The 20840-nt window shown below is 45.7% G+C and overlaps 1 protein-coding gene and 1 long non-coding RNA gene across 4 annotated transcripts in view; one reads left to right on the top strand and one right to left on the bottom strand.

Annotated features, from left to right (window-relative positions):
* The window catches only part of LOC142498902 (uncharacterized), an 8022-nt gene extending 3680 nt beyond the window's left edge, over positions 1-4342 (top strand). For 2 of the 3 annotated variants that reach the window (XR_012802579.1, XR_012802580.1), the window contains exons 3-4: positions 62-194; positions 1034-1966. This is a non-coding gene — a long non-coding RNA (uncharacterized LOC142498902). Of the gene's footprint in view, positions 1-61; positions 195-1033; positions 1967-2872 lie in introns of those variants that run through there. The other variant, XR_012802581.1, reaches the window with a different exon arrangement.
* On the bottom strand, positions 1349-20826 carry LOC142498898 (receptor-interacting serine/threonine-protein kinase 3-like). Its single transcript, XM_075607525.1, has 10 exons — positions 20641-20826; positions 13528-13843; positions 13243-13388; positions 9456-9505; positions 7179-7337; positions 5740-5846; positions 3736-3799; positions 3491-3555; positions 3129-3198; positions 1349-2340 (listed from the first exon to the last, which is right to left on the bottom strand). Exons 1-10 carry the CDS (start codon positions 20772-20774, stop codon positions 2126-2128), a joined length of 1326 nt encoding a protein of 441 aa, XP_075463640.1. The 5' UTR covers positions 20775-20826; the 3' UTR covers positions 1349-2125.
* Positions 20827-20840: the final 14 nt, after the last annotated feature.

Below are 20840 nucleotides of genomic sequence, written 5' to 3'. Positions count from 1 at the left end.
AAAACTACCACATACTGTATTACTACCATATTTACAGTATGTCTGCATATCTTCATTACAGATTTGAAGGTGGAAACGGTGCTCATGAGCAATGAGTATGTTGGGGAGAGAGACAGCGCTATACGCGAGGTTCTGGACCTTCTAAAAAAACAGGAACAAGGGAAAGTGAAAAAATAACCCGGCGCTAGTGATGTGTAAGAAAGTGATTAATTCGCAGCTCAAAAACCTAATTAGAACTACCTCAAAGTTCAAGAAAATCATTGAAAAATAAAAATATTGGGGAGCACTGAAGAGTTCAAAATAAATGCCAAATACAATAAAAGTGAACAAAATGTGAGTGGCTGCAATCAACTCTCTGCAGGATTTTCAGAGCTCTGAGGCTGCTTTATTTAAACAGGGAGAAGTCCGTTACACAGGCCACTATCACACAGAAACTCCCCTGATCGGCACTATCATAGTTTAATGAATAGTCCCCACAGATCTATGCTTACTAAGCAGTGAGAAGCCATAAGCCACCTTAACTCACGTGAATGTGCTGTGGCTGGAAGATGCCTTACTGGTTCGCTCTGCGTGGTAAATATGACCCTTGCCACTACACATAGCATTGTGGGGCTGACCAGAATTGTCTTAAATTGGAAAGCGCCGGTTTTCAACTTTTTATAGTACCCCCCTTTCTTCAGGAGATTGCCGCCCTGCAGCTCCAGGCGGCGTGCTGGTATGTTAACATTCATCGGATTTCAGCCATTTGTTTCCTAGCCGCGCCATGCGACGCCGCCGGCGATTTCTGGTATAATCACGGCCCAAGATTTCACATTTTGCCGCTTTAATTCTAATGAATGAGACTAAAATCTTCTCCAGGGCAGGGTAGCGGCATAACATATAAGGGCTATACTATATTCACAGCATATTGTATAAGGGCTTAAAGCAGCAATCTGCCCCAGAAGCCTATACGAGTTAAAGTCATCTAATGTTAGTATCTTGCCTCCTCTTCTGCTACTTTAGTGTTTACATTCATTATTTTCTTATTCTCTAGACTGCACTGGGCTCTGAGAAGACACCCATTCTGACCTGCCAGGCAATTCACATTTCGACAGCTCAAATCTCCTAAACGAAGCATCCGATTGAGATCTCAAATATAAAATATGCAAAACCGACACCACTATCCTAATTAGTGAAAAGCTGTTGACGCAGAGTTAATGTAGTAATTTTGTTATATGTGAACGCTGTGTTAACAGCTTCTCATCATATTGCCAGGGGCCCGAGAGACAGGTTTCAACTTACTTTCTTACCCAGTGGTACTGTGATCGATGGGAGGAGAATGCAATATTTTTGAACAACGACACAGATCTTTGGATGTATTACATGATTTTTATTGTGAAGATATTTTACCAGGAAGATACACGTCTTATATTCAGATCCTGGGAAGGCACAAAGAGGTGACTGGATTTGACCAAATGTACAGTGCAAGTGATGCAGAAAAGCACTGAATCCACATGTTTACATATTAAATTCTTTTCCAAGGCCTCACAATATTATTACTATTATGGAACTCATGAAATTATGAATCAGGACACGGTGTGTTCAATAACGCAAAAGCCCAAATGTATAAAAACTTGATCAAGTCACTGATTGACCGATCAATTATTACCCTGACATTGTGATCAATACAAGCCAAGATTGAGATATACATGTGATTTGACCACGGTCAGCATGTAAATGAACCAGGGAGAAATTTAACACTTTCACTGCTAGGGAAGTATGTAACTAGCCCTTCTGGAAACAAAGTACAAATCAAGTCAGTTCCTGTCTTACCAAAAATAGAAATGGGGAAATAAATTGGACTCGGGTTATAACACCTAAAGTGTAGCGAGTCCTTAGAATACTGAAAAAAAAAATCTTAAAATTGTGGGCACCCAACAAGTTAAAAGGCTCATCTCACCATTAAGCATCATTTCTTATCTTTAACTTGTTGGGTATCCATCCTTTTGGAATGTTTGTCTTGCTAATAAAAGGTCACCTGCTTGTAAAAAGAAAATGGCGCCACGTTAAACTCCATTAATAGGGGGCCAAGCAACATGTGTCTGTTGATGTTTCTGGCGCTCGGTATAGTACGCAGGCCAGGAAGTTACAAATTCAGCCCCTTAAAGAATGATTTAAGCTGGGCATGTTTTGGACGGATGATGCTCTCAGCTGCCTTGGTGAGCTCTTGCAGATTCCTGCTGGACTCCAGGGTTCCCTGGTCCGCTGTGCTTATGATGCCTTTAGCAGAGAGATTGCCCAAGACATTTTTGTGGTTCAATGTTTCCATGATAGTCGATGTGAGGCTCCTCGACAAGACATCTGTCCAAAATATATAACAGAGCATAAGTGTCTACAACAGTGCAGCTTTAAAGCCCCTTCAAACCCGCCCCCCCCGCAACTTCATGAAATAACTATGTATGGGTGTGTGAATGAGGCTAGAGAGATAAGTGGAGCTGATTTCAGTTGAATAACCAATATCAGACAGTTACAGCTAGAACCACAGAGAGGCAGACGGAGGCTTTTGTATCAAGGCAAAGTGGGGCAATTGCTGGGGACAAGAGAGAGAAAGAAAGAGAGAGGAAGGAAGGAAGAGAGAGAAAGAAAGAGAGGAAGGAAGAGAGAGAAAGAAAGAGAGAGGAAGGAAGGAAGGAAGAGAGAGAAAGAAAGAGAGAGGAAGGAAGGAAGGAAGAGAGAGAAAGAAAGAGAGGAAGGAAGGAAGAGAGAGAAAGAAAGAGAGGAGAGAGCACAAGGGGGATTTTAGACTATATTTACTAAGCAGTGTTAAGCCTTAAAGCAGCAATCCCACCCATTTCATATACTGTTTTTTTTTTTTTTTTTTTTTTTTTTACAGAGTTCGGTTACTGAGATACTGACCAGTTCGGTTGCAGATTTACTTTATGGTCATTTAAAGATGTTTTGCTACAGAGGACGTCCCGCCTCACCCAAAATTCTGTCAAACTTTGAGAAAATAAGAAGGTGGGATTGCTGCTTTAATGTGTATTACGGCCTATTCATTTGGCTTAGCAAATCTGCATGTTTGGAATATAATACGCACGCAGCGCGTCATAAACTGAAATACTATAGGAAGCAGAAACAACTTTAGCAACCTGAAGATGAGTCATCGGAATCCTGCAGGGTCTCATGGTCTTCTGGTTCCTCAGGGCTCGTCTGTACAGGCTGGGAGGTAAAACAAGAATCAAGAGATTTCAGGGATAAAAATAAAAAATAAATAAATAAAAATACCCCACCTCGGACGAGGCTGTTATAGTAATTTAGATGAAGATTGGCGAATGTAACCCTTTCGCTGCCGAAGGGGCCAGCAACACCCCCCGGCATCACAAGGGTTAATAGCTGCCTGAAAGTGCAGTAAAGCTTAGTCTGGATATTACAATAATGAGACAGGATCAGCACAGCCTCACTAAAGTTTTAACCCTTCTCAGCCCTACCACAGTCAGCTGCCTGAACGTACCACAAGCTCTCCTCCTCCTGCTGCTTCCTGGAGCTCGTGGACTTCTGCATTATTACCAAACAGGTCTAAAAAATAAATACAGAATAGAGATGACATTTTCATGGGAAACAGGCACAGTGTGTCACTGCTTCACACATCTCCATTGTGACTTTCCATCCAGACTAATAATAAGCAGAGGGAGACACAGTAGTGAAGAAGTCAGACACTGATCAAACGGATCACATTTTTGTATCCGATTTACGGACCTGTGAAGCTGGGCACCAGAGAGGACGTGTCAGTATCTTCAGATGGTTCCACCACTCTCGATGTCTGTAGGATCAACAGCAGAAAATGAAAACAAAGAGGACATTAGCCATACACCAGTGTAGAGAGACAGGATGTTAAAGAAGCTTTTCCTAAGTGGGGAAATCAGGGGGCTTCAGGGCTGAACCCTAATTTCAGCTCCGGGGTCCCCCTGCTTCCCAAGACACCAATCTCATATCTGGTTTAAAGGTTCCGCGTCACATGGGCCAATAGGATGCCGCTAGGGATGACATCACATCTTCCTATTGGTCCGCGGAACCTTTAACCTTTTGAGTGCCACGGCCCCTCCGGCACGCAAGATCACGTGATCACTCTATCGCTAATGATAGAATGGAAGAGGAGTCCGGCTTCTATACTGCTGATGCACTATGCAAATAATATACTCACAGAGGGTGTTGTGGCAGCTTTAAACATAGGAAACAAAATGATATATAGGATTATATGACATTGAGTGAAGGATTTAGACACGGTCATATTCACCAGACATACATATATATAGCATATGACATTGGCCTTATGCTCACCAGACATTTTTATATATATATATATATATATATATATATATATATATATATATATATATATATATATATATATATATATATATATATATACAATATATACACACAATTACAAAATCATTTGAAATATAAATGTAAACAAATCCTATTTTTCAGCACAACCTGTGGGTTATAAATATATTCAGTTTGATGTTATTTTCTCACATATTGCGGAATCTTCAGTCCAAATGCTAAAGTATTAAAAAAAAAATTAAAAAAAAGTTGTGTATATATATATATATATATATATATATATATGTGTGTATGTGTATATATATGTGTATGTGTATATATATGTGTATGTGTATATATATGTGTATGTGTATGTGTATATATATGTGTATGTGTATATATATGTGTATGTGTATATATATGTGTATGTGTATGTGTATATATATGTGTATGTGTATGTGTATATATATGTGTATGTGTATATATATGTGTATGTGTATATATGTATGTGTATATATATATATATGTGTATGTGTATATATATGTGTATATATGTGTATGTGTATATATATGTGTATGTGTATATATATATATATATATATATATATATATATATATATATATATATACACACACACACACACACACACACACACACACACATATATATATATATATATACACACACAAACTTTATTTTAATTTTTTTTTTTTAATACTTTAGCATTTGGACTGAAGATTCTGCAATATGTGAGAAAATAACATCAAACTGAATATATTTATAACCCACAGGTTCTGCTGAAAAATAGGATTTGTTTACATTTATATTTCAAATGATTTTGTAATTGCGTCTTCAACACTGCTAGCACCAACATTTCTTCACCACTCAGGGGTACAAACACCCTGATCACTCACAGTTAAAGATTCATTCCCCATAATGTACAATACGGTGTCTATTTTCACCTATAGTCCTTTCCCTGCTCACCGATTTTGAAACGGTGTTTTGTATCTAAAACATGTAGCCCGAAATTGAAATTAATATAGCTGCCAAGCTAAGTTACATATTAACATACAGGCTTCAGAGACGCCCAGGATAACACAGCCTCACTGGTAAGATCCTCTGGGTGAGATTTACTCAGCACAAAAGTTCACAGCACAACTGCGAAGTTTAGGAAAAAATAAAATAAAAAGGTCGCCTGTTTTAAAGTGTGTCACATTGAGGTCACTTTCCAGATAGATTATTTTTTGGGGGAGGTGGGAGGGGGAGAATTGCAATTGAAAGAGGAACAATAAAAAATAAGACCTGAATGTTCCCTGTTGCTTGTCACGGCTCACATTATTGGTATATTCCGTGTGATGTTTTACGTTGGATTGGGCTCTGGGAGCCTGTGTGAGACATGTTGACGTTGGTATCTTGTACATTACACTGAATACCTGAGCAGATGCAGAAGGGTTTTTGAGAAGGTCCAGAACCTTGCATATAGCGCTGTCTATCTCCCCAACATACTCATTGTTCATGAGTGCCGTCTCCACCTTCAAATCTGTAATGAAGACATAAATATGTTTGTGATACATGGTGGTTTTCTCCTCTATTAAAATAAATGTTTTGGATGCCTTAATTACCTTATGGCCAAAACTTTTGCACTGCAACTTTAGTTTGAATTCACAGTAACAGGCCAGCAGGGCTGTATTTATGGTGGGGATTTAGAGGAACAGAGTGATGGGCACTTTTTTTTTGTAACAATTTCTTTTATTGGTCATTTCTTCAAGCAAAAATTTACATACATTTCTGTCTTGAGCCCAAGATAGTTGTACATCGTGACCAATGTCTTTTTCTCATTTTCCGCAGAAGGAGAAAGGGGTGAAAAAGAAAGAGGGGGAGGGGGGGGGGGGAAGAGGGGAGAAGGGAGCACTCACAGGGGAGGGGGGGTGGAGAGACTGGTAGGGGGGGGGGGGGGTTGAGGCCATGTCTATTTCCCTGGCTCAAGAGTGCGGCGTATTTTCCCGCTTTGGGTCAGCCTCAGTCTATTCTTTTCTAGTTTTATCTCCCTAGCCAGGGCTCCCAGGTATTCTGGAATTGGGGTATCTTTTTCTGGAGCATGGCCGTGAGCTTCTCCATTAACATTACCTCGTTGATTCTTCTGATCACGATAGTCCTTGAGGGGGGTTTGATATGCTTCCAGGCAGCTGCAATTGAGCACCTGGCTTCTGTTAATATGGCCGTGATGAGTCTTGACATCGGGGGGGGGGTATCTTCCATAGCTTTGCCCAGCACCAGGGTCAGCGGGTGTGATGGGCACTTTTTAAATCAACAATAAAACTCCATATGCTGGTTATGAAATGATTATTTATTTAAAGCTGAATATATCATTGCAGTTTAGATACTCCACTAGTTCTAAGTGGAATTTTTCCTTAAAAAACATATCATACCAAACCAACATTGGGGCATTATGGCTAGACGATCAAAATGACCATACCAGAACATACTTTAGGGCTTAGTAGCACTTATATGGCCCTGTGTCTTCAATGGTCTAAAAGTCATTTCTCAGTGTCACTATATTTTGTGTGACATCCTGAAGTGTATGGGGAGACTCCATTGGCCATATGTCCCTTCCCTATACTATGTCACCTTCTCCACGCAAGAGAAGAAAGAAAAAAAACTCAGTAAACCAGAGACCACCATAATTGTTTTATAGGTTGCACTAGAATCATTTGGCAACATGCCTTTTGGTCAAGGTTCAGTTAGCAAAAACCCATTGCATAATGCAAGGACGGCATAAGGAAGATTTTGGAGAAAATCTGCATTTGCCGTGGTTAAAGTTCTGCTCCATCCCCTTGTTCCCTTGACATCCACAATTTCCTTCCAGCCTTACCTTGGAAGCTGGGTCTGTCCTCGGCTTCACCATTCCAACATTTGATCATTAGCTCTTTGGCTTCAGGAACCATCTTCACAGTAAGACACTTGTCAACCATCCTCAAATCAGGTCTATCACCATTAGGTATACAGTACATGATCTGAAAAGGAGCTGCATCTGTCAGAAAGTAGGGAATGGCTTTAGGTTTAACTGTAACAGAAAAACTCAACAGATTTAATCACAATGGTGAAACATCAGGTCAAAAACATGTAATTTGTAACATTTAGCAAACAAGAGGTATTCTCGCTTATTGCTATTAGCTCCTGTCCTGGAACAGGATTGTCTAATTTCCTGTGTCATTTTGCAGCCATTGGATGTCTCCCTAGTTCAGCCGTCTGTAATTTCCCCTGTCCCAGCAGCTAGCTGCATGTGTAAAAGGCAACATTATTGATATTTATGTGCTTTACACAGCCCAGTGTTGGTTGCCTTAGCAACCTCCTATACTCCTAAACTGAGAGGGGGTTATTCCACCCCCCCCATGTCTCCGTTCACAGTTAGGCCGAGTTTATAGTGCTGGCGACGTCGCCCGAAAATGCATTGCTGCTGCCGCGTGCGCTTATAGTAAGCGCGACGGCAACAATGGGACGGAGCGATGGAGCCAAAACTGGTAGCCGGCAAAATTTGATTTTTCAAGGGCTGTCGCCTCATGTGACGGCCCTTGAACCAATCAAATGGCCGGAAACCTGCGCCGCCGCCGCCCGGTGAAATATAACTTTTGCCGGTGGCGACGTCACCCGTTGTGTCGCCGTCGACGGAACTATAAGCGCGGCCTTAGTCTGATCCTGAGACTATTCCTGTTTCCCAGATTCCCTTACTCAGTCAGCTAGGTTAGAAAGGAAGTGTAAGTACATCTCATGCTATTCACCTCCTGGCAAGGATTACCATTTTTTACTTTTCCCTACTATCAAGCACCCTCACTATAGAGAAGCTCTCTCACTACACTATCATCTACAAGTGCCTTTGTGTGTCTATGCTTTCTCCAATAAAGTGAAGAAAAGACAAAAGAACTTGTGCTTGTAAAAGGAACGAGTTAAGCTATCTGGCCATACTTTACCCAGCGTATACCGTGGCTCCAGAATAGCTCCAACAACACTGGTAGGCCACAGTCGCCTTCTCATTTAGTGTTTCCATGAGGAAGAATGGCCATAGTAAGTGAACCACTGTATAGGTTCTTTCACTCTCTGGAGAAGGTGGAATACCCTCAGTGGGGTTCTTCTGTTTCGGTGACTTTGTTAGGGGAGAGACATTGCGGTCACACGGGTATGTAACTATGTGCCATGACCTCAGAAAGGTTGCACAACCACTTAATACGAAATATTGATGTCCTCAATAAGAAAAAATCTAGAAAATGATAGAGGACAAAGAAATGGCTACAACTACAGTATGCTACAGAAAACTGCAACAACTCCCGATCAGCAACAAAAAGAAAGAAACTCCATAGGCGGGCTAGAAACAGGACCTTGTTCCGAACTGCAGAGCATTGCTCCCCATCGCACACAGATCCGCAGAACGGTATTGTGTGCTTCACCCAAGCTATCTGAAGAACTTCAGATCAATCGCGACAGGGGGGCGTGGCCATGATGTCATGCAGCTGGTTTGCCCTCATTGGCTGAACCGTCGCCGTGATGTGACAATTGCTCGGCCCGCCGCGCCAAAAGACATATTTCTTGTCTTTGAGAAAAGGTGATCGCGCTGTCGCGCTTTGTATGCGCCCACACACGCACTGACTGGGGCCTGCCCCATAGAGGGCTGTACCTTGTTTGCGCCGCACACGCAGCCGCCAGCAGTGGGGACGAGGCCTTAGCCGTTAAAAGGTATCACTGCTACCTTATTTTTAGAATGTCTACGCCACAGGCTGACATGGTACCATCCTCCCCATCTGAATGTTTGAAGATACAGTAAATATAGAAGTTAAAAAAGGTATTGACGCAGGAGTAAAGGAGATTTGTTGTTGGCTGTGATGATTTTTAAGGGACCAACATAGGACTTCTTCATAGATTACATTATATAGTGCACAGAGTTTTCCAAACCACAGATCTTTTCTACAAATGTACTTGAGAAAAGTACTTTAGACACAGAAAGAAGAGACCTGTGAGGTCTGGGCAGCTCTGTATACGTAAATTTATGGAGAAGTGTCAAGATGGTCCATTAAACAGGTACCACAACAGCAGCATGTCTACAAGTTAGAAAGTAAAAATGAAACCGCTGGAAAGTGATAGAGATGTTGGGACATACCTGGGTAGGGTTCCTGCCGTGACAGAACTGACCAGGTTAAGATGCCAAAGCTGCAATACAATAAAATCAATAGAGAATCAGTAACGTGAGACGCTCACAGCAGATACCTCCAATGAGAGATGTATACATATCTAGCTGGCTTCATATTTTACACCAACACTGCCATATAACCCTATGGAAACCCCGAGACATTCTGCATTATGTCAGGATATATTGTGCCATCTTGGGGAACAATGTCACGTGCTACATTTGTACAAAGAGCTCCGCTTACAGACAGCAGTTTCTGTGTAGATTGTGGCAATTTATTAAAGAAGCAATCCACACAGGATAGAAGCAGGGTTTTTCGGAGCGAACCCCATTATTTTCAGCTCCGGTGACCACTTGCTTCCGGATGTACTTACCTTTGTAGTGGGTGCTGGTAGTCACTCCAGGGTTCACATTATGGCTGATTTTTAAAGCTGCGGGCCAATAGGAAGCCGTGACATCAGGTTCAGCTTCCCCAGACATGCGCCAATCGGACTTTAAACTGCAGAGATACAGACACCCCTTCAGAAGTAAGCATCTCTGGAAGCAGGGTGTCCCTAGAGATGAAATTAATGGGGTTCAGCACTGGAGACCCCCCTGTTTCAATCCTGTATTTAGACATTTTTTAAAGAAAAAAAAGCTGTGTGTGCTGTGCACGCGCATAGTAAGTGAAACTTCTTAGACTTTTGTCACAGAAATTGACTTATAATGCTCGGCACACATGTGTCAGTCAGTGTATGTGTCAGTCAGTGAGTATGTATGTGTGTCAGTCAGTGAGTATGTATGTGTGTCAGTCAGAGAGTATGTATGTGTGTTTGTTTGTGTGTGTGTGTCAGTCAGTGCATGTATCTGTGCCGGTCAGTGTGTGTATGTGTGTCGGTCAGTGTGTGTATGTGTGTCGGTCAGTGTGTGTATGTGTGTCGGTCAGTGTGTGTATGTGTGTCGGTCAGTGTGTGTATGTGTGTCGGTCAGTGTGTGTATGTGTGTCGGTCAGTGTGTGTATGTGTGTCGGTCAGTGTGTGCATGTGTGTCAGTGTGTGCATGTGTGTCAGTCAGTGTGTGCATGTGTGTCAGTCAGTGGGTGCATGTGTGTCAGTCAGTGTGTGCATGTGTGCATGTGTGTCAGTCAGTGTGTGCATGTGTGTCAGTCAGTGTGTGTGTGTGTGTGTCAGTCAATGTGTGTGTGTGTGTGTCAGTCAATGTGTGTGTGTGTGTGTGTGTCAGTCAATGTGTGTGTGTGTGTGTGTCAGTGTATGTCTCTCTCTCTCTCTGTGTTGTGTGAATGTCTCTCTGTGTCGGTCAGTGTGTGTATGTGTGTCAGTCAGTGTGCGTGCGTGCGTATGTGTGTCAGTCAGTGTGCGTGCGTATGTGTGTCAGTCAGTGAGTGTATGTGTGTCAGTCAGTGTGCGTGCGTATGTGTGTCAGTCAGTGTGCGTGCGTATGTGTGTCAGTCAGTGTGCGTGCGTATGTGTGTCAGTCAGTGTGCGTGCGTATGTGTGTCAGTCAGTGTGCGTGCGTATGTGTGTCAGTCAGTGTGCGTGCGTATGTGTGTCAGTCAGTGTGCGTGCGTATGTGTGTCAGTCAGTGTGCGTGCGTATGTGTGTAAGTCAGTGTGCGTGCGTATCAGTGTGTGTGTGTATGTGTGTCAGTCAGTGTGTATGTGTGTCAGTCAGTGTGTGTGTATGTGTGTCAGTCAGTGTGCGTGCGTATGTGTGTCAGTCAGTGTGTGTGCGTATCAGTGTGTGTGTATGTGTGTCAGTCAGTGTGTATGTGTGTCAGTCAGTGTGTGTGTATGTGTGTCAGTGTGTGTGTATGTGTGTCAGTGTGTGTGTATGTGTCTCAGTCAGTGTGTATGTGTGTCAGTCAGTGTGTATGTGTGTCAGTCAGTGTGTGTGTGTGTGTGTGCGTGTGTGTCAGTGTATCTGTGTCTCTCTTTCTGTGTCCTGCCCCCTCTCTCCTGACTCCCCCCACCCCAGGCGTAGCTGCGGACCCGCGGCGGCTCTGTCTGAGTCTCTCCTCCCCTCCCCTCAAAGGCAGGCAGAGCTGCGGACCCGCGGCGGCTCTGTCTGAGTCTCTCCTCCCCCCCCCTCAAAGGCAGGCAGAGCTGCGGACCCGCGGCGGCTCTGTCTGAGTCTCTCCTCCCCCCCCCCCCTCAAAGGCAGGCAGAGCTGCGGACCCGCGGCGGCTCTGTCTGAGTCTCTCCTCCCCCCCCCCTCAAAGGCAGGCAGAGCTGCGGACCCGCGGCGGCTCTGTCTGAGTCAACCTGAGGGACCCGGCGGTCAAATCTGCGCATGCGCCTCAACCTCCCATGTCTGTGTGGACGTGTGGGGGGAATGGCGGCTCTCCTCCTCCGGCGGCGCTCAGTCAGCGGGACACAGGGAAGGGGAAGCGGAGTTAGGGAGGAGAGAGGCTGAGCAGCGGCTCCTCTCACAGCCGGAGGACTTGCGGGGCTTCCGCCATCTAACTACACCCACACCCGCAGCACCGGAAGCTCTGCTCCAGCCATCTTTGTACACCCATCGCAGCGGACGTGTGGGGTTAACGGCGGCCGTTAGGAGCATGTCCGTATATCACAGCGGGTGCGTGGGTGGAACGGTGGCCGCCGCCGCATGTCAGAGCAGGCATGTGGGGGGGGGGGGGGGTAGGGATGGGGGAGCCGTGACGTCACTTCCGTTTCACATTTGTCCCCCATCTCTCCCGTTTTACCCCATCAGAATAGGTGCCACTAAAGAAGTTTCACTTCAAAAAACAAAAACAGCTTGGATTGCTCCTTTAATGGGTTATGTACAAGCCCTAAACATATAATCTCCTCCAAACAATCAGGATTAGCATCAGGATTAGGGTATTGGAGATGTCATCAGGGTTAACTGAATGTAACTTTTATCTGATAACAGGCAGTGGATGAAGGGACTTCATAAAAGCACTGGTACTGTGCCAATTTATATTAAAAAAATCATTTCTAAAATACACTTTCATAAAGATTTCAGCAATATTTAGACTGTACAAATAGGAAGTCAGAGATTTTCTAAAAGCAATCCTTTTTTCTTTAAAAAGTGGAGTCGTGAGTTTGTAAATAAAAAAGCAGTGATTACTTTGGGTGTCAAAAAGAAAAAAGTTGTGTACTCCGCTCTTCCCAGTATCAACACTGATAACAGGGTCTCGTGTAATGGATCGCTGGATAACTATGGGGTTGATTGATTAAACTTTAATAATGCCAATCAATGGGAGTTTGCTTCGGATAGTGCCCTGATCGGCACTATTGCAGTTTAATCTCACATGTGAATCCAACAGACGACAGAGAAGCCCAATGCTACATCCAACATGACAAAAATACACAGTAAAACTCTTATATATTCTCTTGAAAAAGGGTAATTTAGTTTAACCCTTTGGCCAAAGCGTTGTAAGCTTGCGAGCCACGACAAGGCAGAGACCCATTCGCAAGTCCTAACACTACCAGATAAAATACTAATATACCTCTATTAGGATTAATGTGTTGTATACACATGTGAATCCAGTAAGCGAGTTATCATTAATGGTAGAATATAACAATCCGACTAAGTCGCATAATAAATGGTTCCATGGTAAATATATTGGGGAGGCAGGGGTGACACCCTTATACGGCTGCCTGCATTCCTTTCCTGTCCCCCCCACCGCTGGTTCCTTGCACAAAGAAATTCTCTGTGAGATCACAAGAATCTCCCCCGGCACCTCCCCTCCCCTCTCCTCCCCCTCCTCCTCGGTTTGTAATTTCTCCCCTCCTCACCTGTACACATCAAACAGTTTTGTCGGCTTGTAGTTAATGTCTTTGATGGCCTCTGGAGGCATATAGGCTAAAGTACCAACTATGGATTGATCAGTAGAGGTGGTTGAAGCCGAACCAGCAAATTTAGCCAACCCGAAATCTGTCAACTGGAATAAAGAGAAACCACAGTCTGAATCAGCAACCCCTAGCCACAATATTCACACTTAAGGCAGCAGCACAGACCTCCATCCTTCCACGAGTTTTGAAAACACAGTATAGGCGTTTTACACGGACAGCGCCACTCACCTGAACATCCAAGGACTTGTTGAAGAGAACGTTACCAGGTTTTAAGTCTCGATGAATTATAGGAGGGCTGAGGCGGTGTAGAAAATTCATTCCCAGAACGACCTGGTGGAGGATCTGAAACCTCAAAGCCCACGGGACATCTGGGACATTCTCAAAAAGGGTGCAGAGAGAACCAAGAGGCATGTACTCCATAACCAGGCCATACTCAATATGGTTTCCCTCCGGCTTCTCATACACACCAAGGACACGCAGGACGTAGGTGTAGTTTGCTGTGTGCATCATGTCTAGTTCCTTCATGAAATCCTTCCGGTGGCGCCTGAAATTTTTTAGAAAGGATGACGAGTGAAAAGCTGTTACCTGTTAAAGGGTCAGCAAAGCAACACATTGAGGTTTTACCTGGGCACTATTAGTAGGGGAGCCACAAGCCTACATGTTATCTCATGCCCTATATTTGCAGTTTGCCTTATGGCTGTGTCACTACTCAGGGGGGATGATAGGGGGACCCCTGCTGCAGCCACAATGGTATGGTGTGATGGTGAACGGTGCTTAGGGTGTAGTACAGTAGTGAACAGGGAGAAAAAGAACCCTCTATAGCACTCGGGTTCACGCTCTGATGATGAGTGGGTGATTTAAAACATAATCTTTATTAGTGACATATATAAAATAGTAGATGTTGGAACAACGTACTGGAGGTAGGTTGATCCTGGATATTAGTAGCCGTGTTGGCTCCGGATCAGTTAGTAGCTAATATACCAGATATAACTATATTGGAACACTGGTAACAGAACAGCACAGAGATCCTGATGTGGACCTGTGTGATGGGGGTGTGCTGCTGGGTGTGCTAAAATAGGTACTGAATAGACATATCACATTGTAGCAGGGTCTAGTACCTATTTTAGCACACCCAGCAGCACACCCCCATCACACAGGTCCACATCAGGATCTCTGTGCTGTTCTGTTACCAGTGTTCCAATATAGTTATATCTGGTATATTAGCTACTAACTGATCCGGAGCCAACACGGCTACTAATATCCAGGATCAACCTACCTCCAGTACGTTGTTCCAACATCTACTATTTTATATATGTCACTAATAAAGATTATGTTTTAAATCACCCACTCATCATCAGAGCGTGAACCCGAGTGCTAGAGAGGGTTCTTTTTCTCCCTGTTCACCTGTGTCACTACTCATCCTACTCCCGTATGGTCAGGGGTTTGCCAAGATTACTTATCGTCGATGAACCAGTCATATTGTTGCCAGACCTGACAGGTTATTGATTACACTATAAGGTTATTGATAGATCATCATAATGGATCTGTCACATTACGAGGTTGTTGGGTGTGCAATGTTGTGGACACACTCAGGTTTGACGGATTGATCACCGATTTACTGCATGGACGCGTCAGTTTATTGATCACGTTATCGGTTTAATTCATGGATTTGTAAAATTATTGATTAAATACTACTTTAAAAAAAAAATCTGTCGCCCATTGATGACATCAGTTTACTGATTGCTCTGTCAAGGCATTGATTATATCACCATCATACTGCTGAAATTTGCCAAGTTGCTCATGACACTTTCATCAGGAGATCAATGTCGTCGGAGGAATTGTAATGACTCTGCAATCTTTTTTTTTTGCGATTTGGGACGAAACACATGTCGTCGGCTTTAGCATGACGCACCACTATTGACGTCATTGATGAGACGGAGACGCTAGGTCTCCGTTGCTGTACTAAGAGCATTATACAGAATGTATCCACTATCTTCGCTACATACAGTAATAGCAAGTTTTAAATAAGTTGTGGGCCCCAGGAGGCAACCACTAGCAAGAGAGAACTACCGTATCTGCCTACTGGTTCTATTCACGTTTAGCCTCTACGCGGCATAACAATATATAAAGGGACAAGATTATCAGTCCCTTCCGTATGCACTATAGCACTATTTTCACAAGGGTGATTAATATATGTTTTAAGGGGGAATTATACCTCATATATTAAGAGGTAAGGTACACTTTGTGCACTGCGAGTGTATTTCACAGCCATATGTTTGTATATATTTATTTTAAGTTGCACACACACACACTATGTGCTAGTGACTGCAGGGATTGCACTATTGGTTGATCACGAGTAGATAATATATTTAAATACCAACAGGGTGACCTGAGAGGGCAACCAACTTAGAGACACACCCTATCATATGAGGTGTTCTCAATTACCTTAACATCCAAGGTTTAAGTGGAATTAAGTAGGAGGATGCACACTAGTGGGGAACAATTGAGCCCAGGGTAGCAACACTTCCTAAACTCTCCAACTCTGAATTAGGTTTTATCAATCGTCGGTTTTTGTTTGTTTTTTCTATTTTCTCTCAGTAAATAAAATTATTTTAAATATTTCAGTAGAGGTTGAGTGCTTTTAGTAGGGACTTTTGTAAATACAGATAGTCTGCCCCATTTTCCCTCATAGCACCCCTCTAGTACGTATATCTCTATGCTTATTAGTTCAGCGAGGACCACCTCCCCCTCCTAATACTGGCTTCCCCTGGCTAACATGTATTTGGGGGGCTTATTGTCAAGGAACAAGGTGCCCGGATGTATTAAGAATTAAAGAGGGTATGAGACCCAGATGTCATCCCCAAACTAATCTATAGACTTAAAACTAATCCTACAGCCCACAAAACACTCATGTATCAACTCCCATCCCCTTATCAAAGAAATACCCCCATATTCCTTTACAATACGTCACTCTTTGCGCAGGGCTTAATCTTCTTCCCTCTCTTTGGGAGAGGAGTGAGAGAAAGTGAACACAGAAGTTTGTTCCATTTTCTGCTCGCGTGTGTGTCAGATTTAAGAAAGTATTTTAGTTTTGGACTAAAACTGTTAGACAAAAAAAAAACCCTTTCCGCCCAAGACCTGGCGGATTTTTTTTATTTTTATACACAAGATAAAAGCAGTGCCCCACAGACGCAGAGTTTGATACATCCCTTTATAATCTGTGCGTTATGTAACTCCTCCTGTTAACTGGCACACAATTTAGGGGCATGTGCATCAAGGCAAAGGTGGAACAATTCTGGGGCTAAAACAATTGTACCATACCTATCAAATATTATTTTTTCATTGATTTCATTGGGATGTTTCCTTCAATACATACGGTGCAGATTTTTGATAAATATGCCCCTTAGGCGGTGTTTATAGTACTGGCTACAGCGACGGCGTGCACCTGCAAAACAACTTAATGAAGTCCGTAGCGACCATCCATAGTGTGACGTCACAGCTACTAAAATCGCTGTAGTCAAAAAAATTTGGGCGAGTTTATAGTACTTGCTACGGCGACGTTGCTCAGCGCCGTAGCAAGTACAGTACATGTTGTCCATAGCGGGCACGACGTCACCCGTCGCGATCGCTGGGAGATTTTGATATTTCCAGCAATCGAGGTGTGAGGTCACGGGCACGTGAGCGTTTCAGCCAATGAGGGCGAACCACTCACGGCCATGCCCCCCGGTCGCACAATCGCATCTCCTGTGCCAGTATGTAGGAATTGCTGTAGTAGCAGCGACGGCTGACGTCACGCGGTCACGTCGCTGTAGCCGTCAGCGCTACTATAAAAACGTTCCCCTTGAGATTTCCAGAGACAGCCGCACCACGTGACTGGCAGCCAATCACATAGTCCCTTGCCGCCAGCGACAACACACACGTGTGCAACTTTAGCTACAGTGACTGCGACGTCACTGGTAGCGTCGCCATCTGTCACGGTACTACCAGGTCTTTTAACACATTTATATTTTTGGGATCATTCACTAGGCAAAACAAGATGGTGAAATAAAATGAGGTTTATTCGGGTAAACCCACGTACACACAAGGAAATACAAAGGTACAGGAAACAAACACATACTGGGGGTCTTGGGGAAATATCTAGGCTTTCCTAGGTGCAAGGCATCCGCTTCAGCAAAGGACTTATTCCAGTGACATGGAGTGAACAGGGTAAGCCTGGAACAAGCAACATTATTCCTCAGAACTGGTCCTCCACTAGGCTAGACTTCCTTGGCACCTCAATGCCCCTGGGAAACCCCACCGGCGCTTCACTGGACCAGACATAAGATAGATAGATAGATAGATAGATAGATAGATAGATAGGAGAGAGCTCTGAGTGCGGTTGTCCTTTTCATTGACTTTTGTGTCCTATGTTTAACATGGGCAGGGACTTTTCACCACTCAGAGCGTGGGAACTTATCCCACCAGCCAATAAGAGCGGGGCTCATCTGTCTGATGATGTGAGGAAGGGGCGTGCCAACCCGTATCTTCCACCCAGCCCACTCATGGCCACCTGCTGGGCCGGCTCCACGGTGTCTGAGAACAAAGATGGCTTTTGGGCCTGTTTCTCTGCCCCTCCTTGCTACCAAATGTCCCGACACCTCTGGGCATCCTGGTTCTCCTTTGAGCTCACATGTCTATGCAGACATCCTGACTCCTATGTAAATCCTCAGGCTGACTGCAGAGATGTTTATACATACAGTATAACACACTATAAACCATACTTTAATAAAGTATAAACCTGGGGGATCCTTATATATGTGTGGGACATTAGTTTGGGATACCTGGGCTCGAAAATCAGGAGTCTGGGGGACACTGTGCAGCCCCAATGTAATTCACATCACGTACTCAGAAATAGTAGCTGCACGCCGGGGAGAATCGGGGGACTACCAATAACTCAGCCCCCCAACAAAACTAATACATTTTCGCCCAAATATCCCACCTAAAACTTACACGCCCAACATCTCATATGTGTCTACGACAATAGCCCCTAAACAGGTCAGGTTTTCTCTATACTTTACATGGAACTTCCTTATGTACAGACGGGTACCCACAAAGCCTACACTGTTTGTGGTATACTAGAACACATTTCACCATGGCTCACTTTCCTTCCCGGGCTGTGCTGAAGCAGGTTACCCTAGTGGTGAATCGCAGTTACGTTTTTAAGGGGAGATATTAATGGGGCCAATGTGCACACATGTATCCACAAATCATGCCCGATTGTCGGATACATTTACCGGGGAACGGGTAACTTTAGTCCCCGACTCTATGCACATTCTGACAACAGTTTCCACGCAAAAACCCTCTTAAAACTCATGCACCCAAAATCCCTGGTTAAATGCAAAACCAAATACCCATGGGGCCAACTATATGTGTTCCCCAGATCCACCTCCCGCTCCCAAAATCCCTTTCCTGCAGCTATCTTATACGAGGAATCATAATCACACATAGTATCCCTAGCCCATAACCCTGCAGGGGACCGTATATGGGAACATGGTCACATGGAAACTGTGTATTATCATACTGGGCCCAAGAGCTAACCCTCTTGGCCCATTACCCATGGTTCCTAGGGGCAGCCAGCTGGGATTGGACCTTTATTTGGAAGGCCAGCTACCCCCACCGTCACTGTAGCCAGTACTATAAACGTAGCCTTACATTGACACAAAGTGACAACAACGCGTTTTGCGTTAATCTTGCCTTTATCCATCTCCCATTCGGCTCAGGTTTCAGGAGCAGCAGAGACAGACAGCGGACCCCTGCACTCACTACTGCCGGCACAGCCATACCTGGGGCAGGGTCTCCCTTATGTGGTTATTAACCTTTTGCACTTATCACCATTGTTTACATTGTTGGCGCTATATAAATACAATTATACAGACAAAAGGGGAGGTCAGGCAGCCAGAACAGCACAAGTAATAGCAGCAGCAGCAGCAGCAGCAGCAGCAGCAGCCCCCCTCACACCATCACCCCCCCTCCTCCTCGCACTAACACAAACCCCCCCTCGCACTAACACAAACCCCTTTGCACTAACACAACCCCCCCTCGCACTAACACAAACCCCCCCTTGCACTAACACAAACCTCCCCTCGCACTAACACAACCCCCCCCTCGCACTAACACAACCCCCCCTCGCACTAACACAAACCCCCCCTCGCACTAACACAACCCCCCCCTCGCACTAACACAAACCCCCCCCTCGCACTAACACAAACCCCCCCTCGCACTAACACAAACCCCCCCTCGCACTAACACAACCCCCCCCCCTCGCACTAACACAAACCCCCCCTCGCACTAACACAACCCCCCCTCGCACTAACACAACCGACCCCTCGCACTAACACAACCCCCCCTCGCACTAACACAACCCCCCCTCGCACTAACACAACCCCCCCTAGCACTTACACAACCAACCCCCCCTAGCACTTACACAAACCCCCCCTAGCACTAACACTATTCCCCCTCTCCCCGGGGCCCCTCACACTATTCCCCCCCCTCCCCCTGGGGCCCCTCTCACACTATTCCCCCCCCCTCCCCCTGGGGCCCCTCTCACACTATTCCCCCCCCCCTCCCCCTGGGGCCCCTCTCACACTATTCCCCCCCCCTCCCCCTGGGGCCCCTCTCACACTATTCCCCCCCCCTCCCCCTGGGGCCCCTCTCACACTATTCCCCCCCCTCCCCCTGAGGCCCCTCTCACACTATTCCCCCCCCCTCCCCCTGGGGCCCCTCTCACACTATTCCCCCCCCCTCCCCCTGGGGCCCCTCTCACACTATTCCCCCCCCCTCCCCCTGGGGCCCCTCTCACACTATTCCCACCCCCTCCCCCTGGGGCCCCTCTCACACTATTCCCCCCCCTCCCCCTGGGGCCCCTCTCACACTATTCCCCCTGGGGCCCCTCTCACACTATTCCCCCCCCCCTCCCACACTATTCCCCCCCCCCTCCCACACTATTCCCCCCCCCTCCCCCACTATTCCCCCCCCCCTCCCCCTGGGGCCCCTCTCACACTATTCCCCCCCCTCCCCCTGGGGCCCCTCTCACACTATTCCCCCCCCCCTCCCCCTAGGGCCCCTCTCACACGATTCCCCCCCCCCTCCCCCTGGGGCCCCTCTCACACTATTCCCCCCCCCCTCCTCCCCCTGGGGCCCCTCTCACACTATCCCCCCCCCCTCCCCTCCCCCTGGGGCCCCTCTCACACTATTCCCCCCCCCCTCCCCTCCCCCTGGGGCCCCTCTCACACTATTCCCCCCCCCTCCCTGGGGCCCCTCTCACACTATTCCCCCCCCCTCCCTGGGGCCCCTCTCACACACTCTCTGGCTCCTTGAAGCATCTTCAGGGCGACCTCCATCCCCAGAGTCTCGCTCCATCCTCGGTACACCAGCCCGAAGCCGCCGCTCCCCACCAGGCTCAGGCTGTGCAGGTCCCCGGCCTGGAACTGCAGCATCTTCCTCTCCCCTAACGGTTCGGCCTGTCACCCGGGCCATGTGACCGTGACGTCACGCCGACCTCG

The sequence above is a fragment of the Ascaphus truei genome, chromosome 7 (genome assembly GCF_040206685.1).
Source record: "Ascaphus truei isolate aAscTru1 chromosome 7, aAscTru1.hap1, whole genome shotgun sequence".
In the NCBI taxonomy this organism is placed as follows: Eukaryota; Metazoa; Chordata; class Amphibia; order Anura; family Ascaphidae; genus Ascaphus; species Ascaphus truei.
This window is presented reverse-complemented; position numbering and strand designations above follow the sequence as displayed.